This window comes from Ceratotherium simum, chromosome 9 (genome assembly GCF_057802395.1).
Source record: "Ceratotherium simum simum isolate JZ-2026a chromosome 9, ASM5780239v1, whole genome shotgun sequence".
Lineage (NCBI taxonomy): Eukaryota > Metazoa > Chordata > Mammalia > Perissodactyla > Rhinocerotidae > Ceratotherium > Ceratotherium simum.
The window spans coordinates 73214038-73237821 of record NC_141908.1 but is presented as its reverse complement, the minus strand read 5'-3'; the positions used below and the strand labels follow the sequence as shown (position 1 = coordinate 73237821).

General features: G+C 41.3%; 1 protein-coding gene across 10 annotated transcripts in view; it reads right to left on the bottom strand.

The window, feature by feature from the left end:
- Nucleotides 1–1622: 1622 nt before the first annotated feature.
- The window catches only part of CCDC150 (coiled-coil domain containing 150), a 79941-nt gene continuing 57779 nt past the window's right edge, over nt 1623–23784 (bottom strand). For 7 of the 10 annotated variants that reach the window (XM_087435529.1, XM_087435526.1, XM_087435528.1 and 4 more), the window contains 8 exons: nt 17010–17179; nt 15620–15746; nt 6167–6361; nt 5664–5732; nt 5418–5579; nt 4600–4686; nt 2276–2395; nt 1623–1983 (listed from right to left, as the gene is read on the bottom strand). In XM_087435529.1, coding sequence (XP_087291655.1) covers nt 1855–1983; nt 2276–2395; nt 4600–4686; nt 5418–5579; nt 5664–5732; nt 6167–6361; nt 15620–15746; nt 17010–17179 — 1059 coding nt within the window. In that variant the 3' untranslated portion in view covers nt 1623–1854. Of the gene's footprint in view, nt 1984–2275; nt 2396–4599; nt 4687–5417; nt 5580–5663; nt 5733–6157; nt 6362–15619; nt 15747–17009; nt 17180–23784 lie in introns of those variants that run through there. The other 3 variants (XM_014784703.2, XM_087435534.1, XM_087435527.1) reach the window with 2 other exon arrangements.

Sequence of the window (23784 nt, the reverse complement as noted above, 5' to 3'; positions counted from 1 at the left end):
CTGTGCTAACTATAAGCTTCACTAGAAATGATCACCAATCTAACTCTATAATTCACTTCTCCCAAGCTAGTGTTTAGTATAGCCAACCTAAAAAATGATATAAAGGTATGTTATACTAACTTTATCAATAATGATACCCTTTGAGGACAATATATAAGTGAAGAAAAATGTCCTTGTTCTGGACGAGGAGGATATAAATATTCCTGGCATGTAATTGTCATGACAAGACTCAGGGACAATATATTTCAACCCATTAAGGTTTACCATGGGATCTTTCCGCCTATGCAGAATTCAGGACCAAGGATGCCAACACAGGACCAAGATTAATGATTCTGTGGGGTTCTTCATTAGACTGTTTCAAGATTATGATGACTCCCCAGTGCCCTCAGGTGATTATATCTCCTTAGCAAGAGTCCAAAGGGATAAATCCCATAGGAGTTAGACAACTTGAGGAGGTCATCAAAAATGTGTCCCTCACTCACTTTGGTTGACCCAGTAAATAATACAACCCAAGCCTTGAAGACACAACAAACAAGTTTAAATTCTTTTTTTTTTAAGTTTAAATTCTTTAACCAAAGTAATTGTGGGCAATAAAATAGCCATGAATTCTCTTTTTTCTAACCAGAGAGGTATCTGCACCAGTACTAACACTTCATATTGCACCTGGATTAACAAAATCATTGTTTGATGTCTATTGATCAGTATTAAATGCTTCTACAGGGCCACTGTCCTAACATATGATATAAAGACCAAAAGGGGGCATGAAGACTATAATGTTCCCACTTTCCCAATAGATGGGACAACAGATTGATTGTTCTGAAGCTATGGTAACAAATAGCCATTGGAAGTGATTTTAAACTTGTCCACTGATCAATGACAACTTCCTTTAGTGCACATGCTTTCATCAGCCTGCCAGTTGGTGAGTTTGTCAATTCTCCAAGTCAGACACACAGGAATGGATGCCCTCCCATAAACTTGCCTCTGCATGCCCGTCATCAACAGTCTCACCTGAGTGGTGGGCTCATCAAACTCGGACAGTCTTATATTTGATACTCTAATTTCAAAATTGCTCACTTGATTTAGGCCCTGATAGTATCATCAGCAGCTACCATTACTTGAGCATCAGCTAAGCAAGGTATTACGCCAGCTTTTTACATACATGAAGTATGGATCACCTAATCCAGCACTCAATATCTGAAATAAAAAGATAAAGCTGAAGTTATGGCTTACTATAGTAAGGGAGAGCTGCATTGGTCAGGCATAGTCTCCCTAAACAGAGCCGACAGCCGCATTCAATAAACTGCTTTATAAATGTCCAAGGAAGCTGTACATACAATCTGAGATATCTTATAAAGAATAGAGATATAGTCTTTTATTAAAGATGTGCTGGTAATTACCCAGCATAGAAGAGTATAAGTAAGTTAACAAGACAGTGGAAGAATTTTTAGCATTTTCCCAGTGATTCTATTTCCAGGGATTATCTTACTGGATGTTAGACTAGGACACTTCATTGAAACAAAGTATCATATCACTTAGTAGCCATAACACCTAGCACCTCACTAAATGATTTTTGATAAAATGTTAGAAAAATGGCTGGTCAAGTATCATGCAACAGCATCTCCTATCATACAACAAATTAATATACATTTATTGGGTGGAAAATGGGGAAAGGGACAAAAAAGATGGGGTGGTTCTGTATTGATATCAAAGAGTTCATAAAAGGATAAAAACTCAGGTCCAAAATCTTCAGCCCACATCGAAGACTTCACGTTCTGAGGACTTGAAACAGGCCAGCCCTAGGTGCTGGTCTCAGGGAAGCAGGGCAGTGTGGCTGTCAATGAAGAAGCTCCTCTGTCAAGGACGGCCCTTTCTCTCTAGTTCAGAGTGACACTTCTTGGGCACAAGTCTCAGATTCTGTTTGCTCTCCCATCGATGTAGAGCCGACTGGCTGGGCATGACGTCATGCCTTTGATCTTGGTCCTGCTGGAAAGAAAACATACCTAACACTGTGCAGAGCTGAGGCTTTATTTTGTCTTTATGAATATCATTCATTCATCAGGGTAGGTGGTTCTAATCTAGACAGTTTGGGAGAGGTGGAACTTCTAAGAAAAAAATTTAGTTCATTGATTTCCTAGCAGTAGTTTAAAGAACTACGGCTTTAAACAGTGAAGATGAGTGGAGAGAGGAGATGGATGAAGAGGGACCTTCTGTAGTTAGAAATCTGAGAAGGAACAAATCCAAAATTGCTTAAGACAGCCGTGTCTAAATACCCTACCTCTTCCCGCCACCTGTCTTCCCGGGGAAGCCTCTGCAGCCGGTTCTTTGTCAGCTCAAGTTGTAGGCCATCGAACCTGCACTTAAACCAACGGTGAGCTTCTTCCAGGTTAGCTGTTATCTGAACACATCAATGTTATCATTAAAAGTTACACCAAAAACTTATAACGGTTTCTTTGTTGTATTAGCTCATTGTTGTATTAGTTCAAAAGACTTTTTACCTAGATATGAAAAGACCCAAATTGTGACTGCAAGGTCCTTGCAATCTGTTTGCACAATACACATGCTATAGATGAGAGAGCAGGGTCTGAAGGCGAAGTTAGAGAGGCATGCAAGCTGCTGCTTTTCATGCACCTGTTACTGTTTCCTGGATGTGAACTGGGGCAAGAGACGACTCAGGGGAAAAATAAGAATGGAAGTACAGGGTGGCAGCGAAAATGAATGTGGTAGTTCAAACCATATTTTGAATTTTTGAGTTCGGTTCTCTAAGACTAAATACTTCTCCCAAGTCCCTAAACTGTAAAGGCTAGATGTTTCTGTTGTGCTTTATGAAGGTAATAGAATGAACTAGTAAAAAACTAGACCAGCTTATTGTAAGTTGTATTCTTTTTATTTCCTTTATCATCAAAATATTATATACTTCAGCTCCTTAGCACAAACTTCCAAATTATCTTTGTTAGACTTGAAAATAATCCCTCTTAATAGTCTGCTTTTGAAGAGGATCTGGAATCAATATTCACAAATATTTACTGAGGGCCTATATGTGCCTGGCATTTTTCTAAGTATTTGGGATACTTTGGTATTTTGAAGGTAGAGCCAATAATTTATAAATGTTGCTTCAAAACTCTAGAACATATCCTCTAGAATAAAAAGTAAAATGACAGTTTTCCCCTTTGATTATCTGTTTCATGGACAGAATTTTCGGTTTTTGATTCTGAAGCTGAGGAGGTGGTGTATTTCTCTCTTGCCTGGGAGAAGGCAAGTTCCATGAGAGCGGGGCTTCGTCTGGCTTGTTCACCCGTATCTCCATCCCCTACCATGGCGCCTGCCAAATAACAGGTCCTCAATAAATATGTGCTACTATGTACTTGTCCCAGATTAGCCAGCTCACAGTGTGGGTACAATGTAGAGAGAGAAGATAGAGCTGCCCTGGTCATTTAACTTTTAGAAAGGTACAAAGCTAAGATACTTCCCAGGTCTGTTTGTGCATCCTGATGACAATGACACTCCTACCCCTAAACCAAACCAAACCCCTCCTTTCTCCAGCACTCCTTACCAGGAGTGGAGGGAAAGATGCTTGAAATGGCATTGTACATCATGTCTCCTCTTGTGTGGCAAATGAGAAGAGAGCTAACATTTACTGAAACTTACTTGGAGCCATCTATCAGAATAACAGGGTACAGTCATGCATTGCTGAACAACAGGAATACTTTCTCAGAAATGCCTTGTTAGGCGATTTCATCGTTGTGTGAACGCCATAGAGTGCACTTACATAAATCTAGAAGGTACAGCCTGCACAAAACACCTAGGCTACTACTAATCTTATGGGACCACCATCATATACGTGGTCGGGTGTTGACTGAAACGTCATTATGTCTGTAGTAGATATTAACTTCCTGACTTTTATGGATGTGGTAACTGATGAGTTTAAAAAAAAGTAAATGTAACTTCCTTAAGGGCACAGTAAGTGTCACAGCTGGCATTCAAGCAGGTTTGTCCGAGTCCAGATTATTTCTAACATACCATTATGACGCTGATATTGTCATGTAATTTAATGCCTATAAAAGGGACAAATCATGACCAACTGACAGCAACATCATTGTGATACTTTAAGCTTAAGAATCTGTTTTCTTATCTGGAAAATGAGGGGTAGTTGTGGTAGACTAATGATTTCAAAGATCCTTTCCAGCTCTAAAAATGTATGATTTTAAATACCTTCAAAAAGGCTGGTTTAAAATATTAGAACACAGAAAACAAATTCACAAATTAATATGGCCTGCTTGACACTTCCAGTTGTTGATGGAACAAAGAGCTTCCACTGGCGTTAGTTCATGTCAAACAATAATGCATTAAAGTCCACACACACTGTCCTCCCTTATATTTAGTGGTAGGGACTTGGACTTCAGGTTTAATCAATATTTCAGCATTCTGTTATTGCTCATCAGGACACAATATTAATCTAAAAATTATTCTTTATAATGGAGACTATACTTGGTAAGTTGTTGGTTCTTTCCGATTTCTGACAGCTAAGGTAGTGAGGATTTTACACTGACTTGGGTTGTCTGAGGAGACGTCTAAGACTTTATGTCCATGAGTCTGGCTTACCTGTTCTGATTCCACACTGGCTTCTTTTAGTTTATTCTCTGTTGCCTCTTTACATTTCTTCAGGTGTCTGATAGTTTCTTCTAATTCCTGAAAACGAGATACAAAGATTTTTACATACACCCAACATACCATATGGAACAAAATGCTTCAATGTTGTAATAAATGGGCAACCAAATTATGAAAGGATAATGGGGTACTTTCTAACCTCAGGTGCTACCACAATACAAGATAAAAACTTATTTTCAGTGTAACCTACAGTATACATATGTGTATATGATTACAGATTTTGACTTTGATTTATGGATTCTCCTGAGAAAAAGTGATTAACATCACTTTCCAGAACTGAAGGGTATTTTCATAGCAGACACTCTCGGTTGGAAGGCCAGGGCTTGATGACCTCTTGAAGTCCCTTTCAATGACATCATGTTATCTTTTGATCACGTTGGGAATAGTGAAAAGTCCTGTGACAGCACCAGGTGTACCTGTACTCCAGGGCAGAACCAGGGGGTCCACGGCTCCTGAAAGACTAGGAAACTCAACTCACAAGTCTTCCTCAGTAATCAGTATTCTGCATATGTGAGCTAGACTCGTTCTTGAAAAATGAACATTGTGTTTACTAAGTTGAAAATGGAGAGCATGTACCATATCCAAAGCTGCAGGCTTTTCCTAGATACTATGATTCCAAGGACTTAGCTAAGATAAACAACTTGCAAATTTGTTCTCTTTTATAGAATTGAGAAGATCTAAGTGCTGTAGAGCTGGGTTTTGGCACATGTCATCTGCTGACAATCTGAGATGACTCTCAGGAAGCCTCGTACCTGGCACCGGTACTCCAGTTCCTGCCTTATTTTCTGCTCCGCCTCTAGGCGCAGCTCCTGCTGTCTATTCCGGGCAGAGGTATCATACTGGCTCTTGGCCAAGAGCTGCATCTCTTTCTGTAGGTTAGTCATTTCAGACACAAATTGCTGGATACTCAGTGACTGGTGGGGCACAAAGAGGGAGACAGCTGGTGAGCCTGTACATTTTATGTGCATGTAAACATAGAGTTTGTGGAAATAATCTACCTGTTCATAGTTTTTTTTCTGATATTGATCCTTAATTAGCTCCATTTGCCTCAATTCTTTTTCTATTTGCTGAAAGTAAATGTGGAAATAACATAGAAAGATGATCAGTGCAAAAACTGGCTTGCTCTTTTTGCCTATAGGATGACAGAGAGAATCCCACATGAGACCCACAGTTATCAGTTCCTGCTGGGCTCTCCTCCCCTCCAGCCCACTGACCCGGAAAGAGCCCAGTCCTGTACACACACCACGGAAGAGACAGAGGGGGAGCCAGAACGTGACACTGGTGGCTAATGAGAAACCGAATGTTTACACCACAGTATCTCCACTGGAAAAAGAGACAGTCCCCCCAAGGCCATCTGCCCCCTCGCAGGTGTAGCTGTAATGCCCGGAGAACACACGGTGGTGTTAGTGCTATGAGACCATCCTCCCCAGACACCACCGCCTGCCTGGATCCTCATCAGACACTAAGGAAGTTAGGGGAGATTTAGGGTTTCTCATACAACCTTCATCCTCTCTATATTCTGAGCATTATTCGCCTTAGCCGACAAGTGGAGCTTAATTTGGGCCTTTTGGTTCTTTATTTTCTCCTTGCTATTGTTCAGTATCTTTTCCAGCTCTGTCAGTTTCTGCCGCAGCTCGCGGTTGGTCCGGGATACCTCCACTGATCTGAAGTTGGCTTCATCAAGGGCTTTCTTCAGCTGTGGAACACAAAGGGAAAATGAGAACGTTTTTACTTTTCATTCAGTAAGAAAAGCTTATGTTTAGCTTTGTCCCTATATTTTGTTCTCTTTGGACCTTTCTTTTAAAAAGGAGGGTAAATGAGGCAATAATGATGATGTCTGATTAAGCGGGTTTGTGATTTCCATAATTTTTCAGACTAAAGAACACACTCTTCCCTAGAACAGATAAAGAATGTAGACGTATGTTCATCATTTGCTTTTTAAGAGCATGGCTTTGGAGTCAGACAGACCTGAGCTCAGACCCCAGCTTCACTGCGTACTGGCCAAGTGATTTTGGATAATGAACTTCCCTGAGCCTCAGGTTCATCACTGGGACAGTGTGTGACTGGCCTAGCTGACAGGAGTCAGATAACAGGCAAGTAGGATAAAGGAGAGAGGGAATGTGGAGGCCGGCACACAGGGATTGCTCAGTGATCATCACCTCGCTTTAAGCTTCTCTCTCCCTTTCTGTCACTCATGTCTGGAGAAGTGAAAATAAATTATATGGTAGTTTATATAAATACTTGTCAGTTATTGATTATCATTGCATGTATTTTCATAATATTGCTTTTTTGTTTTTAAAAATTTTAATAAACTTGTCTAGTGGAAAAATAGCATAGTGATTACTGTTAAAAACAAGACAACAGGCCCCACATGGAGTCGCTTATGCTAAGCCCTATATCACCAAACTGAGACTTAATTACAGTCTTGGCTCTCCCAGAAATGGACTCTAACTAGTCAGTCAGGAATCGCCTGATCAGCACTAGCTGGGTAACCTGCCTGCTAGACCCCTGCGGTCCCCTAAAGGCAAGTAACCTTGCAGTAACCAACCCGCTTTTTTGCCTGGTATAACTTCCTTGTTCCCGCTCCCTTCTGCCTATAAGAGCCTTTCATTTGTACAGCTCCTCGGAGCTCTTTTCTATCTGTTAGATTGGATGCTCCCTGATTCAAATTGATTTTTGCTCAAATAAACTCTTAAAAGATAAACTAAGGCATATTAAAAATGTTAACAGTTCTGGTGTCAGAAACCACCAGAAAGAGTCCCTGACGGCCCCCAGGAGCAACGAGCGGCGAGGTGTCAGTAGCCCGTGAGTGGCCTGGTTCTGGAGGTCGTGGGTAAGTCCCTCTTGGATCCTAGCTCTGCAGGTTTTGCATTACGAGCTTTCAGACTTTATTTGAGCATTTCTTTTTCTGGACTAGGTCTGGAGGCTGGCTGGAGTGGGACTGGGTCTGACTTAAACTGGATTGGGTCCAGTGTGGGGCCTCAGGTGAATAAAACTTTGTTTTAAGGCTGGACAAGCAGGTTAGCCTTATCAAAGAGAATTCTGAATCACAGCAGCCACAGCAGAAAACCTGTAACTTAGATAAGCGTATCCGTTTAAGAGGTATCCTAGAACAGAAGGGCTCTCACATAAAGGGTAGAGGGTAAGGACTTTTCCTCGTCTACAGTTTCTGATGACCAGGATGAGACCCACTGTGACACCCCACTGGCTCCAGAGCCCACAGATGGGATCTGGGAAAACTAGCAGAAGCTGGCCAAAGGGGAGAATTTTTACCAAAGTCAGCTCTCGCAGATGTCTATCTGTGGTGCCTGGTCGAAGACAGGAAAGTAAAATTTCACCTGTCCTTTCCTTTCCAAATTCAGATTGGCAGGCAAAAACATCGGTAAGAATTAGATCTTTGAATTCTGACTCATGAATTTGCTTTCAGGTACCCATGGTTGTTGATCCTTTCTCTCCCAGGGACAGCTATTGTCTTCTTGTTTGTCTTGTTACGTGTCCTGGGAACTTGGCTTGGCAATTGTCAGGTTGGGGGCCCTAAAAATATGGCTGGACAGAAATGTGAGCTGCACTCCTTTGTGGCAACTGCCTCTTGCCAGCTCTCAGGGGAGTTGTCTAAGTCTGTCTGTCTTTTGATTATATTTGGTTGTGGCTCTGGATCTTAGGAGGGCAGTATCTTTTGCACCCTCTTTGGGGATGCCTCTTGCATCCATGGGGTTGTTCAATATCGCCAGGAGTATTTACTGTTTGCCCCAGCTGAGACCTGGCCATATATTTGAAAGAATTTTTTTTTAAAGTAGCTCTATGGTCAGAAATTGGCCAAACTGGAACCTGATATTCAGAGCCTGATAGGATCTTTTTTCAGGCCTTCTCCCCTAAGCTAAAATGAAATATGTACCTGGAGGGAAAGAAAAACATTCTGAAGCCTTTGTGGAAGGATTTACTGAAACATTCCAAAGACACACAGCTCTAAATCTAGAACCTAGGAATCTTTGATTTCCATCTTAGTTAAAGATCTTCTCCCTGATATAAAGAAGCCAAGTGAAGAGAATGTAGTTGGATGGGTGGGGCAGCCTCCATATCATTCAGGTTGCAACCCAGTTCTTTGAGAAATTAAAAACAACTGTATTTGTCTTTACTTGTCTTACAAGCTGAGTCTTTACAAAAATAGAAATGTGGCTCTAGAAACAATTCAAAGCCCACCTATCCTTTTTACCAATCCCCAAACCTCCCCTATTCATCTCAAAACTTGCAGATATTGTAAAAGATCTGGACTTAGGGAACAAGTCCTTCTTAGTGGAACTTGCATTCTTTCTCTGTGCCTTTTGAGATGTAAGTATTCTAACCTGGTCTTCTCCAGGAACCAAGCTAATTCTTATCAGGAGGAGGAGGGAAAAAAAAAAGGGGAAAGGTTATTTTGAAAACGAGGCCTCTGAAAAATCTTAAAAGTCTCTTTCACAAATATTAGTAAAAAGCTTTAGCCATCTGAGCAGGTAACCTTAACTTATTCCATCTGCCAGGAACAAAATTTGGATCCAACTGTTCTTTTATAAACTAGTGAGTTTTGCATTATTGTACCTGTTTCACGGCTAAAATTTTAAAACAAAACCTATAAGAGCTCTGTGTCTGTATGTTTATGATTGTCTATGTATGCATGTTATAGATACTGTGATTTTTTTTTTCTATCTCCAGATGGTATTGCCAAAATTAATTTGTAAAGAGTTCTATTTAATTGGCTTAAAGGCAAACAAGTGTTTATATATATCAAGTATGCTCTCAGAAATATAGAAATTGAGGCCAGCCCAGTGGCGTCGTGGTTAAGTTTGTGCGCTCTGCTTCGGCAGCCTGGGGTTCACAGGTTTGGATCCTGAGTGCGAACCTACGCACCGCTCTTCAAGCCATGCCGTGGCAGGTGTCCCACATATAAAATAGAGGAAGATTGGCACAGATGTTAGCTCAGGGCGAATCTTCCTCAGCAAGAGGAGGAAGATTGGCAACGGATGTTAGTTCAGGGCTAATCTTCCTCAAAAGACATATAGAAACTAACCTAAATGTTTTTCAAGTTCACATGATCTAAGATAATCTTCAGTAAATAAAAGCTAGTTTAAGTTTGTTGGTTTAATTAAAAAATGCTGATAATTCTAAAATTAAATTCTAATTAATTATAATACTTTTATTCTACCTAGTTTTACTAAAAGTCAAATAAGACCATGTTATCTCTGTTACAGAGTTTGCCAGCAAGAAAGATAATTTAAGATGATGGTTAGCTGTTTAATGTCTCATGAAATTTTCATGAGTAATCTAAACATAATTTTTAAGAATAAGTGAATTAACTAGATGTAAGATGAAAGTTTATTCATAAACTTTTCAATAATAATTATGCTTTATGATATGTCTACTTAAAAAGTTTCCAAAATCTTTTTGGTAACTTGAAACCTTAAAGTTACACTGAGATAAATTAAATGAATGCTATTCATTGAACATCTAGATCATTTCCAAATGAGATAAAATACTGAAACATTAACTATTAAACATAGATTTTTCCCCCTAGGCTTCCTTTTACAGAGGAAATAAATATATTTGGGTCTATTAGTAAACATATTTTGTGCCACATTGGAAAGTTTACTATAAGAAAGAATATACTTCTAGAAGCTATGAAATATATTTATAAACACCAATCCACAGAATGCTAGTGCAACAGACAGTCCACAATTGCTTACTTCTTAGTTTTCACTAGGAATTAAGGATTCTAAGGGTCAAGACTTCTAAATCACTATATGTAATTAAAACTATTTAGAAATAATAAGAGTTTGAAAGGAAACAACTGTGTATGAAAAGTAGGTATGGAAAGTAAAATGATTCTTTGTTCCATAATGAGAAAGAGGAAAAAAATAGAACAAAATCTGAATGGATATTAAAAAAAGTTGTAGAAGGTCTGTGGAAAAGGAATCTTGGGAAAGGAATTTTATGTGTGGTCAAGCTGGCTAAGATGGGAATGGATTTAATGTGTGTGTGTGTGTGTGTGTGTGTGTGTGAGGAAGATTAGCCCTGAGCTAACATCTGATACCAATCCTCCTCTTTTTGCTGAGGTAGACTGGCCCTGGGCTAACATCCGTGCCCATCTTCCTCCACTTTATATGGGACGCCGCCACAGCATGGCTTGACAAGCGGTGCGTTGGTGCATGCCTGGGATCTGAACCTGTGAACCCTGGGCCGCCGAAGCAGAGCACATGAACTTAACCACTATGCTACTGTGCTGGCCCCTTAAATTTTTAAATAATGAATTTTAATATCAAAAGTACACTGGTGCTTATTGAGAAGACTGGGTTTTCATAAGTAATCAAAGAGCCAAGTTTTGTTCACAATTATGTAACCTTCTGTATTTGCCTCTAAAATCTTCTATTGTCACTTTGGTTAAATAATTATCATTTCACAATTATCTATGATCCTATTTAGTCAATTGTTCAAACCTTTTGATGTTTTGACAACTTCCCAAAATCAAACTCTAAATAGTCTTTTTGACCTCAAAGTAACTTTGAGATTTCCCAGAGGGCCCCTGGAAAATCTCAAAGGATTTGTCTCTCGCCTAGTAAAAGAGAGATGTTAAACTAATTAGGTTTATTTGGTATGTTAAATTATACGGGAAGCATTGTCAAATAAGTGATGATAAACCACCTTATATTAATAACATGCATCATACAAATATAATCTAAGTGTTTTAGAAATTGTATGAAATTCCTAAAAAGCTGATAATGTCCTGGTATAATATTATCAGTCAGAATTCCAGTTATTATCTTAAAATGTTGTATGTCACAAAAATAACCAAATTTCCTTGTCAATTTTATTATAATGAACCCTCATCAGATCTTTAACCATGGGTATTTTTAAGTCTCTTGTCATTTACAGACAGTTATTGTTTTACATTGATGATTTTGCAAAAATGAGATTCCTGGAAATGACCCTACCAAGTACTCTTGACCACTGATACCCCTGCCAAATTACAAGGTGTTGAACTTTGGGTGCATATTTCACAACTGAAGAAGGCTCCACCTGACATCAGGGTAGATTGTGTCCTCCCAAGATGTCAGAACAAGAACCTTTCTTTCCATTCTTTCTCTCTCGGACCATCCTTTTCCTAATTCTTACACCACGAAGGTCCTTATGATTCTTTTGTCCACATTTTGCCTTTCTCTGGCTTGGAAAGATGATGCCATTGTTCACATATCTCAGGCCATTGCAAAGGCGGGTAATCCAATCTCCCAACAACTGCTGGATTTGCCACGATGCTGGTGATCCTGTAGTTCTGCCCATCACAAACTTCTCCCTGATTTCCAATGCCTCGGTTTCTCTGGAACAAACTCAGCCCCTCTCTATTGTGACAGACTCCCTAACCCTGGAGGTCCATTTTCCTGACCCTGGTTAAAAACTCCAAACCTAGGGAACCTTGCATCCAGGCTCTGTACAAAGAAAGTGACATAAGGCAAGGGTAACCAGAATAAAATCACCTGTATGGTCTACAGACCCTTAAATTTTACTGGCCTCCATGGCTGTCACATTTCCAGTCTCGAGCCACAGACTCAATCAGGAATTACCAGGAGGCATTCATAATTCAAAATTAGCTTCCTTTGGTAGATCCCTAATGCCTTGGCTAGGAGTAAGTGCAAATGAGGCTACCATCAGGAACCTCTCCTTAATTCTTGAAGATATTACAGAATCTGCTGCCAAAACAATAGCTGCCCAACAAAAGCCCCTAGAGTCTCTGGCCAAAGTTGTTCTTGATCATAGGATAGCCTTGGATTATCTTTCAGCTGAGCAAGGAGGTGTCTGTGCTATGGTCAGCACCACCTGCTGCACTTAGGCAGTTATGACATTCCTGGGGAAGTTGGGGCTCAGCTCTGTAAGATCACTGAATAAGCCAGTTAGCTTAAGAAAGTGACTCTTTCAATGGGGTCTTTCTTTGATTTATTTGATTCTGATTGATTTGGATGTTGAGAACCATGGCTCCGAAGTGCCCTCCACCGTTGGGAATTATCCTGCTTATAATAATCTCAGTAGTCTCCCTGGTGCTCTGTATTCTCTCAAAAGCTTTAAAGGCATGCTCATAGCTGCTAACGCCCAAGCAAATGATCTAAGACTAGAACATCTGAAAAGGAATGAAGAGAATGACTGACTTAAAGAACGTGAACCCAAAGTCGTGACCTGTGAATACCACACAGAGATTCAGCAAAAAACTACAAGAACTCCAGAGCAGTAGCTGGGAGTAGTGCTAATGCCTTAAATTTTGATTACATCTCTCAGTTAGGCTGAGAGTCTGATCAAAGGGGGAGGAATTGTTTAAAAACAAGACAACAGCCCAAAATGGAGTTACTTATGCTAAACCTTATGTCAAAAACCAAGACTTAAATTAATTACAGGTTCAGCTCTCCCAGAAATGGGCTCTTAAACTGGTCAATCGGGAATTGCCTGGTAAACACCAGTTGGGTAATATGCCTGATAGACCCCTGCCATCCTCTAAAGGAAATTAACTTTGCAATAACCAACCACTTTTTTGCTATAACTTGTTCCTGCTCCCTTCTGCCTATAAAAGTGTTTCATTTTGTACTGCTCCTCAGAGCTCCTTTCTATCTGCTAGATTGGATGCTGCCCAATTCGAATTGATTTTTGGTCAAATAAACTCTTAATTTTTAATATGCCTCAATTTATCTTTTAACAGTAAATTACTTTACAGAGTTCCCCTCTTCCTCATGTGCCCTTAAATCAGTGCCACTTGATTTTTAGGAAGAGGCCAGCCGAGAAGGGAGAAGATAGGAAGGTGGTATTCTCTACAGCTGATAGTATTTAACCTATAAAAGAAAGATGTCCAAGTTATTTGTACCTCTTCTGTCTAAACTAGCTCCTTCCTTCAGATCCTAACTGCACGCCACAGTGTTAGTCTTTTATTACCACCCAACTAACTTCCTGTTAGGTATGCCACCATCACCTCCATCACAGCTTTGTCTAGAACTGGGTAAGCCCTCACAAGTATCACTTACTTTGTACTGATGTTGTTCAAGCACTGTGATAATCACTTGACATATATTTTACAATTTAACCCTAAAAACAATCCTGGAAAGTAGTTGTGGTGATTTCCACTTTATGATTGAGGAAACAGACTGAGAAGTTAAGTCACTTGCACCGACAGTAAATTCACACATTGCTGATAAGAGGCAGAGGTGGGGCTCCTCCTGGGTGGAGCCCCAGCCCACTCCTGCTGCTAACTTCTCACTGACGTCACACTCCCCCTTGTCTCGGTCGCCTCACAAGTTGACAGTCGTCACTGATCCTTGTTAAAAGGATTTAAATTTTATAAGTATTCTGAACAACTATCTCTGATTAAAGATAACTTTAATTTCAGTGCACCTTTTTGTGTGTGTGTGAGGAAGATTAGTGCTGAGCTCACATCTGTTGCCAATCTTCCTCTTTCTGCTGTGGAAGATTAGCCCTGAGCTAACATCAGTTGCCAGTCCTCTTTTTGCTGAGGAACATTGGCCCTGGGCTAACATCCGTGCCCATCCTCTTCTACTTTATATGGGATGCCACCACAGCATGGCTTGATAAGTGGTGCATAGGTCCACGCCCGGGATCTGAACCTGCGAACCCCGGGCCGCTGAAGCAGAGCGTGCACACTTAACCACTACACCACCCAGCCAGCCCCTCAGTGTACCTTTTTGTTTCCCACAGAATTTGCTTTTTATAGTTTTAATACTGATACAGTACTTGGCAATTTACAAAGCACTATATAAATAGTTGAATTTGATTTTGTGAATGGTCTCTGTAAACTGCAATTGCTAAATGCACCAAGTTTGGCAAAATACAGACCAGCTACCCCAACCAAGTCCTGGAATTACTTTAATTCTTCCTTCCCCTTTGCTCATGATACAGGTAGTGTATGTTTGGTGATTCTTCTGTCAAAATGGATTTCTGATTTAATTGTTCTCTATTTTCAACAGAACTACTTTGCTTGGCCCTAACCATTTAAAGGCCAAAGTAACTGTTCTGGTTTTCTTGAGCCTCCATGTCTCCAGTTTCTCCTCATTCTTGCCTACTCTCCACTGCTATCAGACTGACCTTCCTGAAATTGTGCTCACATCATACCCCTCTCTTCTCAGAAACCTAGAGTGCCCCACTTTTACCTAACAGTTCACATCCAACATTCTGGTAGTCAGGGCCGTCTACCAGCTGGTCCCATCTAAGCTACTCACTCTCAGACACTTCCCAAAGTGTCTGCTCTGAGCAAGAGGCAATCCTCCTCATTTGCTCACACGTCCTGTTCAGTTGTGTAACTAAGCTGTGTTCATCCTCTTATATGGGGTGTCCCAGCCCTGTCAGCTCTGCCAGTCTCAATCCTGCACTTTCGTTAAGCTTCCCTTCTTCTATCACCCAACCAACCTAAAACAAACTTTCCCTTACTCTGAATTCCTTCAGAATTGCACAGAGCCTCTAGCTATCCAAGAAAGGTCTTCTGATGTCTTCCCTATCTGTCTTGTAAAGAGTGGAGATCACAGTTAAACAAGGGTCACTTAGCACACACCAGAGCATGGACCGTATCTTCTACTGCTTTTATATGCGCCTTTCAGGAGACGGCAGATGCATGATGGGTGCTAGTTAGGTGAACTGAGGAGACAGGTGACTGGATATCTGTCTACCAGATGGCAGTCTCCTCCTTCCTCTGTCCCACTCAGTTATCACTCCCTGATGGGAAAGCTCTCATCAAGACATTGCTTCACTGGGCAGAGAACTGTATATCAGAAACTGGTTTTTTGTGTGTCGATTTACAAACAGCATAGAGAGGGCTTGACTGCATCCGGCTTACTGGTCAAGGGGGCATTAGGAGAGCCCAAGAACAACCCCAGCCCTTCTCGGACGTCACGTAGCTGGTCCTCCTCCTAGAAGGGGAGGCTTGTCACCTAACTCCTACCTCAGTCACTTCCCGTTGTGCTGCTTTCTTTGCAGTTTCTCTCTCCGTTTGGAATTGCTTTCTTAGAGCTTCTATGCGTTCAGCATGCAATTCTGCTTCCATTTTGGATTCCTCAGTCAGGCGATCTCTGTTTTGAAGAAGACAGACAAAAAATCACCTTTAGAAATCATCTTAGGAGGTAAGAGAGATCTGGAGGGGAATGCGGGACTGTCCAAAAGGTGTATGATTTACGAACAAGAAGCAGATCAGTCACCAGGTGAACCTCACTGATCTGGAGCTCATTAACAGACGAGAAAAAGCATTTACCTGTAGCATTAAAAACAAAAAGTCATTTAATATAAAGAGATCCAACCAAAAGAGTGAAACACATACTCTTATTTTAACCAATACTGAATAGTCTTGAGGCAGCAACATTTCACAGAATATAAAATTTGCACGGATCACAAATACGAAAAATACCTTCTTTGCCTTAGCTTACATCTGTCTCCTATATCAATAGTTCACTACGTGAAAGAAATAAAGATCTAGGTGCACACTGCATTTCCCCTGGGTACAAATTCTCATGGAATGTTATTAATATCTAAATCATATTTACCTAGATACCGTTTAAGACAAAACTTCAGTGGCTTGACCTGAACTTGCTGGCTTTGACCTAAGCAATCTCAAGCCAAAACTGAGGACAATGATGGTTTAGCATCTGCTTAGATGGGTTATTCCCATCCAGGCTGCTGTTATTCCTTTTCCAAATCATGCTTTTAAAGGACAGATAAGCTTTTAGATAGAAAAGGCTTCACAAAAACATGCCAGTGTCCCTTCTAACCAATAGCCTTCAAATTTTGGTTTAACCATCATGTACAGAAGGAGCTTGATACTAGATGAGGGAAGAGCTGAAAAGGAGATCCAAACGAGCATACCCTGGCCAGCTAGTACCTGCTGCTGTTCAGCTATGCCCGGTTCCTTAACATGGCTCTGCTGGGAGTACTAGTTCAAAGTAGGAGAAAAGAGGGGCTGGCCCGGTGGCATAGCGGTTAAGTGCTCGCGCTCCACTGCACCGGCCCAGGATTCGGATCCCGGGTGCGCACCGATGTACCACTTGTCAAGCCATGCTGTGGCGGCATCCCATATAAAGTGGAAGAAAATAGGCACAGATGTTAGCCCAGGGCCAGTCTTCCTCAGCGAAAAAGAGGATTGGTGACAGATGTTAGCTCAGGGCTAATCTTTCTCACGTACACACAGAATAATAATAAAAATACATCTTTTAATCTGTAAAAAAACAAAACAAAACAAAACAACAAAGTAGGAGAAAAGGTTTAACTAGTTTATGTGAAGGAACCAAACGTACTCTCCCAGAGTCTCTTCCCTAAGTACACTGTGACTATACTGCCCTTACCTGAAGGTTTCCAAATTCTGTCGCTCAAGTTCTTTCTTTTCCAGTTTCTCTTGAACCTGATCAAGCTTTGTTTGCAGATGATTATTTGCCTGGAGAGCCTGCTCCAGGCTCATGGCCAGCTTTCTGTTGTCTTCTCTAGCTACATCCAGAGCTTTTTGTAGAGGCTCCATCTGAAAGAGAGGAGTGTTTTCAATTCCACTGTAACAGAAGCAAGAAGTCCCTAACACTGAGTGTTCACTCCTTACACTGTATCATCAAGTGCCATTGAAACAATAATTGGGTGGAACCAGGGATTCCAGAAGCCTGGAATATGTATGTGAGAACTTATTACAGACATTGCTTAGGAGATGCTCCACTGGTCATTGCAAAGCTTTGGAAAATAGGGCCAACTTAATTTATCCTAATTTTTAAAATTTTAAACTAGTTAAATTTCCCTTCTTAATCCTATGAACTTCTGGTCTCACTGCCTAGAGAGATAAGAACTGGCAACTTGTGTATCCTTCCAGAAAAAGCTTATTTATATGAAATATCCATGTGTATTTTATATATGTGCATATGTGTAGATACATATTCATGTGCATACATACACCTGCGAGCACACACATGTGAGTATGTCTCCTTATTAATAGTGGGATCACCTGACTGAGGTTATAAGTTATTCTCTAAACCCTTTAACTTCTGCAATCATTTATGCATTAATAAATGAAAATAATGTGGACTATATAAGGCAAAAAGAATTAGGCATAATTGTAGTCCTGGTCTGCCAATAAATGACTCACTGTTGAGAGTGCCGGCCCATTTGTAAATATTTCACTGTCCAAGACTCAGACTTGAATGAAAAGGAAATTTACCTGATTGTTTGTCTTGACATGAGTACAGCCATGTTTGGCCGCTCCATTGACCTACAGCCACCAGCACAAAGAAGAAATACAAAGCTGCTTTCTGTGTGGTGGGAACTGGCCTTTTCCCGGGAACTGGCCTTTCTCCCACGGAGAGAGTTGCAAGTTGTAACATTTCAAGGCTCTTGGAGCGTCCTGGCCCGGAATGGACTGGCCATCTGTGCCGGGCTAGGACGATAACCAAAGAGAACAATGCACGTGCGCAACTACTGGGCTGGGACGTTAGCCAGGGGGCTCAGTGCACGTACGCCACTGATAACCATTTGTACATGGAAACACTAAATGCTTGCTCTGCAAACTCTGTAATTGCTTACTCTGAAAATTACTGATGGTATAAAAACTGCTGGAAAGCGGAGCCTCAGAGAGAGTTCCACCTAGAGAGAGTTCCACCTGTGGAAGGGACACCTTGCCCAGGACGTGTGATGCTTGCCCAGCCGCGTCGATTGACAGAGCTCTCCCGGCAGGGGGGCGTGGATGTTGTGAGCAACTGATTTGATGGGAAGTAATTGATTTGATGTGTAGGAAGTGGGTTGATGTGTTCTCTTTTGGTTAACCTGGTGTTTCTCTTTCTGGTTGATTTGTGTCATTTCTCTTCAGCCGATGTGGGTATTTTCCCTTTCCAGTCGGGCTGATGTTTTTTCCCTCTTAATATTTGACCTATTTGGATCTGTTTGCAGACTGTCACCTTTACTATCCTCTATATAATAAAATATACCTCAGTCCATTTGTTTGGAGTGGAAAGTGTCTTTTACGTCTCCGATCGAATCCCCGAACCTCTCATAACATACTTGGCGCTGTGAGCAGGATTCGATTAAGGAGATGCCTTTCCTATTCAAACGAAAGGTAACTGAAGCCAAGGTGGAAGGGATTCCAGGATGGGAGGACCCTCCCTTTTGCACTCTGGCTGGGGAGTGGGCTCATAGGTCAGGGTTATGTGAAGCTTGGGATGGTCGTCTGCGGCGATTTGTACCGTTGGATGTGGCCAAAGCTTTGCAGGCGGTGGAGAGGAAAGAGAAAGATGATGTTTCTTTTTTGGCACGGCGAGGTTGGTGTTTGTTGACTGCTTATCGCCGGGCTATAGAAGATAGGGATAAGATACAGACAGAGAAGGCACTCTTGGAAACGGAATGTCGCCGGGCTGTAGAAGATAGGGATAAGATACAGACAGAGAAGGCACTCTTGGAAACGGAATGTCGCCGGGCTGTAGAAGATAGGGATAAGATACAGACAGAGAAGGCACTCTTGGAAACGGAATGTCGCCGGGCTATAGAAGATAGGGATAAGATACAGATAGAGAAGGCACTCTTGGAAAAAGAATATTCAGATTTACAGTTGCCTGAAGTCAAGGTGGAAGAAATTCCAGGATGGGAGGACCCTCCCTTTTGCACTCTGGCTGGGGAGTGGGCTCGTAGGTCAGGGCTATGTGAAGCTTGGGATGCTCGTCTGCGACGATTTGAACCTTTGGATGTGACCAAAGCTTTGCAGACGGTGGAAAGGAAAGCGAAAGATGATGTTTCTTTTTTGGCACGCAGCGGGGTTGGTGTTTGTTGACTGCTTATCGCCGGGCTATAGAAGATAGGGATAAAATACAGAAAGAGAAGGCACTCTCGGAAAAGAAAATTTAGATTTGCAGTCTCGTTTGGCTATGATTCAATGTCAATATCTTGCACTGGGAGATCAGGCTCGTAACTACCAAGCTATAGCAGAAAAGGCTGCTGTAAGAGTTGCCAAATATAAATATAGAAAGAGGAGAGGAAAAGTAAATGAGCGAAAAGTTCATATGGCCATAGCATCGGCCGGTCCTAAGTGGGACCCGGACACATGGGATGGTGATATATGGGATGATGATTCTGAAACTGATTATGAGGAAGAGGAAAAACCGCCCAAACGCACAGAGGCACGTCCTCTTCGCCGGCGGCGGATGGAAATGGATGGTAATCATCCTGTAAGGAAAGATGTGATTGAGGATTTTAACCAGCAAGAAATTTCTGATATTTTAGCCCGGGCTACACAAAAGCCTGGAGAAGCCATCATAACCTGGCTTGTTCGCCTATATGATATGGGCGCTACAGGAATTAATCTGGATGCAGGAGATGCTTTTAAATTTGTAATTTTGTCCAATGATCCAGTAATACGGGGAGCTTTCAGAGACTGGAGCATGAATGCTCACCCCCCAAATGATCGTGGACAAGACACTGATGGTACCACTTTATTGGCTCTTGCAGTAAAAGGAGCTCAAGATAAATACCCCACGGATGATATGTGGCCAGACACTAATAGACCCTGGTATACTTTAAAAGATTGTGTCCAAAAGATGAGAGAAGAAACCATGAAACGGGCTGTGTTTCTGGGGTGTGGTGAAGCTTTAAATGAAATGACTTTAAGTGTCCAGGTGCGAAACAAGTTGATAAAAACTGCACCTCCGGCATACAAACAAATAATTACAACCCTTCTCATGAATGAAACTGAAAGCCCTATATCAACACTTGCAGATAAGATTATGCAGCTAGCAGACTTGGGAGACTGGCAGACAACTGAAAACTCTCCAAGAAGAGAAAAAAGAGAAACATTCTTTAAAAAAGATAAAATAACTCGAGGTGATATGTTTTTGGCCCTACTCCAGGCAGGAGTACCTAAAGACCAGATTGATGGAGTTGACACTAGAGAATTATGGAAACTATATAAAGAAAAAGGGCTGAATGTAAAACAAGTGAACAGAAGGGACAGTATAGAGAATGCTTCCAACCCAGTGCCGACTGCACCTAGTGCACCACCTCCTCCCTTGGATCCTCTTCTTGCTGACTTATGTGATTGAGGGGAAGGCCAAACCTCTGTATCGATTAGTGCCACTATAAGAAAAGATATTAGACCACATGTACCAATTAAAATATTTTGGAAGAATGGATCTACAACTAGTGTGAAGGCACTTGTAGATACAGGGGCAGAGGCCACCCTTATCTATGGGAATCCAACTAAGTTTCAAGGTACATCAATTCTGATAACTGGATTGGGAGGAAAAGAAATCCAGGCAGTTACCACTAATCTTTCTATGCAAATTGGGCAACTACCCGGCGCACATATCTAGTTATGATTGTACCAATACCAGAATATATAATTGGGATTGATATTCTAAAAGGATTGACATTAAATTTGGCTGATGGACAATACCAATTTGCTATTAGAGCTTTGTCTTTTCATATTAATGCTGTAATTGTGGGATGTTTGCATCATGAAGTAGAAATTCCACCTGCCACACAAGTGATCAATCAAAGACAGTATCGCATCCCTGGAGGACAACAAGAAATATCTGAGACCATAGAAGATTATTTGGCTGTAAAGTCCTTCACAGAGTAACTACAGCCTGGAATAATCCTATCTGGCCTGTTAAAAAGGTGATGGGACATGGAGAATGACTGTAGATTACAGAGAGCTAAACAAAGTGACTCCGGCTATTCAAGCGGCCGTCCCTGATTTGATTACTCTCATAGAAAAAGTGCAATGTTATCCAGGCACTTGGTATGCAGTCATAGACTTGGCTAATGCCTTTTTCACCATACCTATACCTAAAAGTGTCCAAGAACAGTTTGCTTTCACGTGGCTGGGACAACAATATACCTTTACTAGACTTCCTCAGGGATATGTGCATAGCCCCACTATCTGCCATCGACAGGTTGCTGAGACCTTGGCAAAGGTACCTGCTTCTGATGATGTCCAAATAGTACATTATATAGATGATATTATGATCCAAGGAAATGAAGAAGAAAAGGTACAACAACAGTTAGAAAAAGTAATGGACACACTTGAGGAGGATGGATGGAAAACTAATCCAGCTAAAATTCAGGGCCCGAGTTCAAATGTTAAATTTTTGGGAGTACTTTGGAATAATGGAAAACAAGAAATTTTACCTAAAGCTAGACAAAAGATATTAGATTTTGCAGCACCTCGTAACAAAAAGGAAGCACAAAAATTTATTGGATTATTTGGATTTTGGAGGGCACATATTCCACATTTAAGTCGGCTCCTTGCACCTTTATATAAAGTTACCAGGAAAAAATATGAATTTGAATGGGGAATGGAACAAAAGAAGCTTTTGAAGCAGCCAAGCATGCTATTCAGACTGCTTTAGATCTATGGCCAATTAAACCGGGACCCATTGAGTTACAGGTAGATGTCATTGATCAGTATGCCAGCTGGAGTCTATGGCAAAAACAAGGTGCCCGACGTTATCCTCTGGGATTTTGGAGTCGCAAGCTTCCCTGTTCCAGTGAAAGATATAGTCCTTTTGAAAAACAGCTGTTAGCCTGCTACTGGGCTCTAATAGACTCAGAAAGCCTTACCCTGGGACATGAGGTAATTATGCGACCTCAAATACCCATCATGCAATGGATTCATAGCACGCCTGTTACTCATAAAATTGGACAAGCACAAGAATTTAATATTATCAAATGGAAATGGTATATTCAAGACCGGGCCAAACCTGGCCCAAAGGGGTTGTCTCTATTGCATGAACAAGTGTCTCAATATAGCAGTGAGCCAACTGTGTCACCTAAGACTGATATAACAGAATCTCCTGTTAAATGGGGTGTCTCATATGATCAATTGACTGAAGAACAACAAAACCATACGTGGTTTACAGATGGTTCTGCCAAAATGATATCAAGCTCACGGAAATGGAAAGCAGTTGCCTATAACCCATCCACCCAACAAACAATTGTCACCACCGGAGATAATATGAGTAGCCAATATGCTGAACTCTATGCGGTGTATCAGGCACTTCAACAAGAACAGGGGCAACAATGTCATATATATACTGATTCGTGGGCAGTGGCACAAGGTTTGGCAACGTGGATGCCACAATGGAAAAAACATGATTGGAAAATTAATGATAAAGAAATATGGGGAAAGAAATTATGGGAAGACATATGGTTATGGTGTCAAAACACAATTGTTACTGTATTTCATGTTGATGCTCACAGTTCTTTAATTTCTGCAGAACGAAAGCATAATTCTCATGCTAATCAGCTGGTGCAGATTCGGGCAACGCACAACCCAGGCTTAGCACAATGGGTCCACGAAAAGAGTGGACACTTGGGAGAACAAGCGTCATACAGGTGGGCACAACAAAGGGGAATCCTTGTCACCCATGATGATATTGCCACTGCAGTACAACAGTGTCAGTTATGCCAACAGTTAAATAAACGGGGAGTTCCACACCCCTACCAAGGTCATATCCAAAAGGGATTATTTCCCGCCCATACCTGGCAAATAGATTTTATCGGACCATTGCCAAATTCTTGTGGATATACTTATGCCTGCACTGCTGTTGATACATATTCTGGTTATTTATTGGCTATACCAGCTAAAGTGGCCACCCAACAGAGTGCCATAAAATTATTAGATATAATCAAGTTATATTATGGAACACCAAGGCAAATTCAGAGTGACAACGGTTCCCACTTTACAGGTAAGTTGATTCAAACCTATACCAAGGAAAATTATATAGAATGGATTTATCATATACCTTATTACCCCCAAGCTGCAGGCCTCATAGAACGAATGAATGGATTGCTTAAACAACAATTGAGGAAACTTGGTCATGGCTCATTAAAGGGGTGGCACAACCATCTAAGTACTGCTCTAAATGTGTTAAATAAAGGTTGTTACCAGCAAAGATTACAGAAGTGGCAGCCGCCACCCATGAGCTTATGACCTTAACCTATTGGCCCCTGACTCAGTCTGCTAAACCGCCTTTTCGTGCCACGGCCGAAGCGGCTGGATTGGATTTATCTACTGTTCATTCTATTCAATTGCCCCCTAAGAAGCAGTCTATAGTCCCTACTGGGATAGGGGTACAATTTCCCAAAAATACCTTTGGT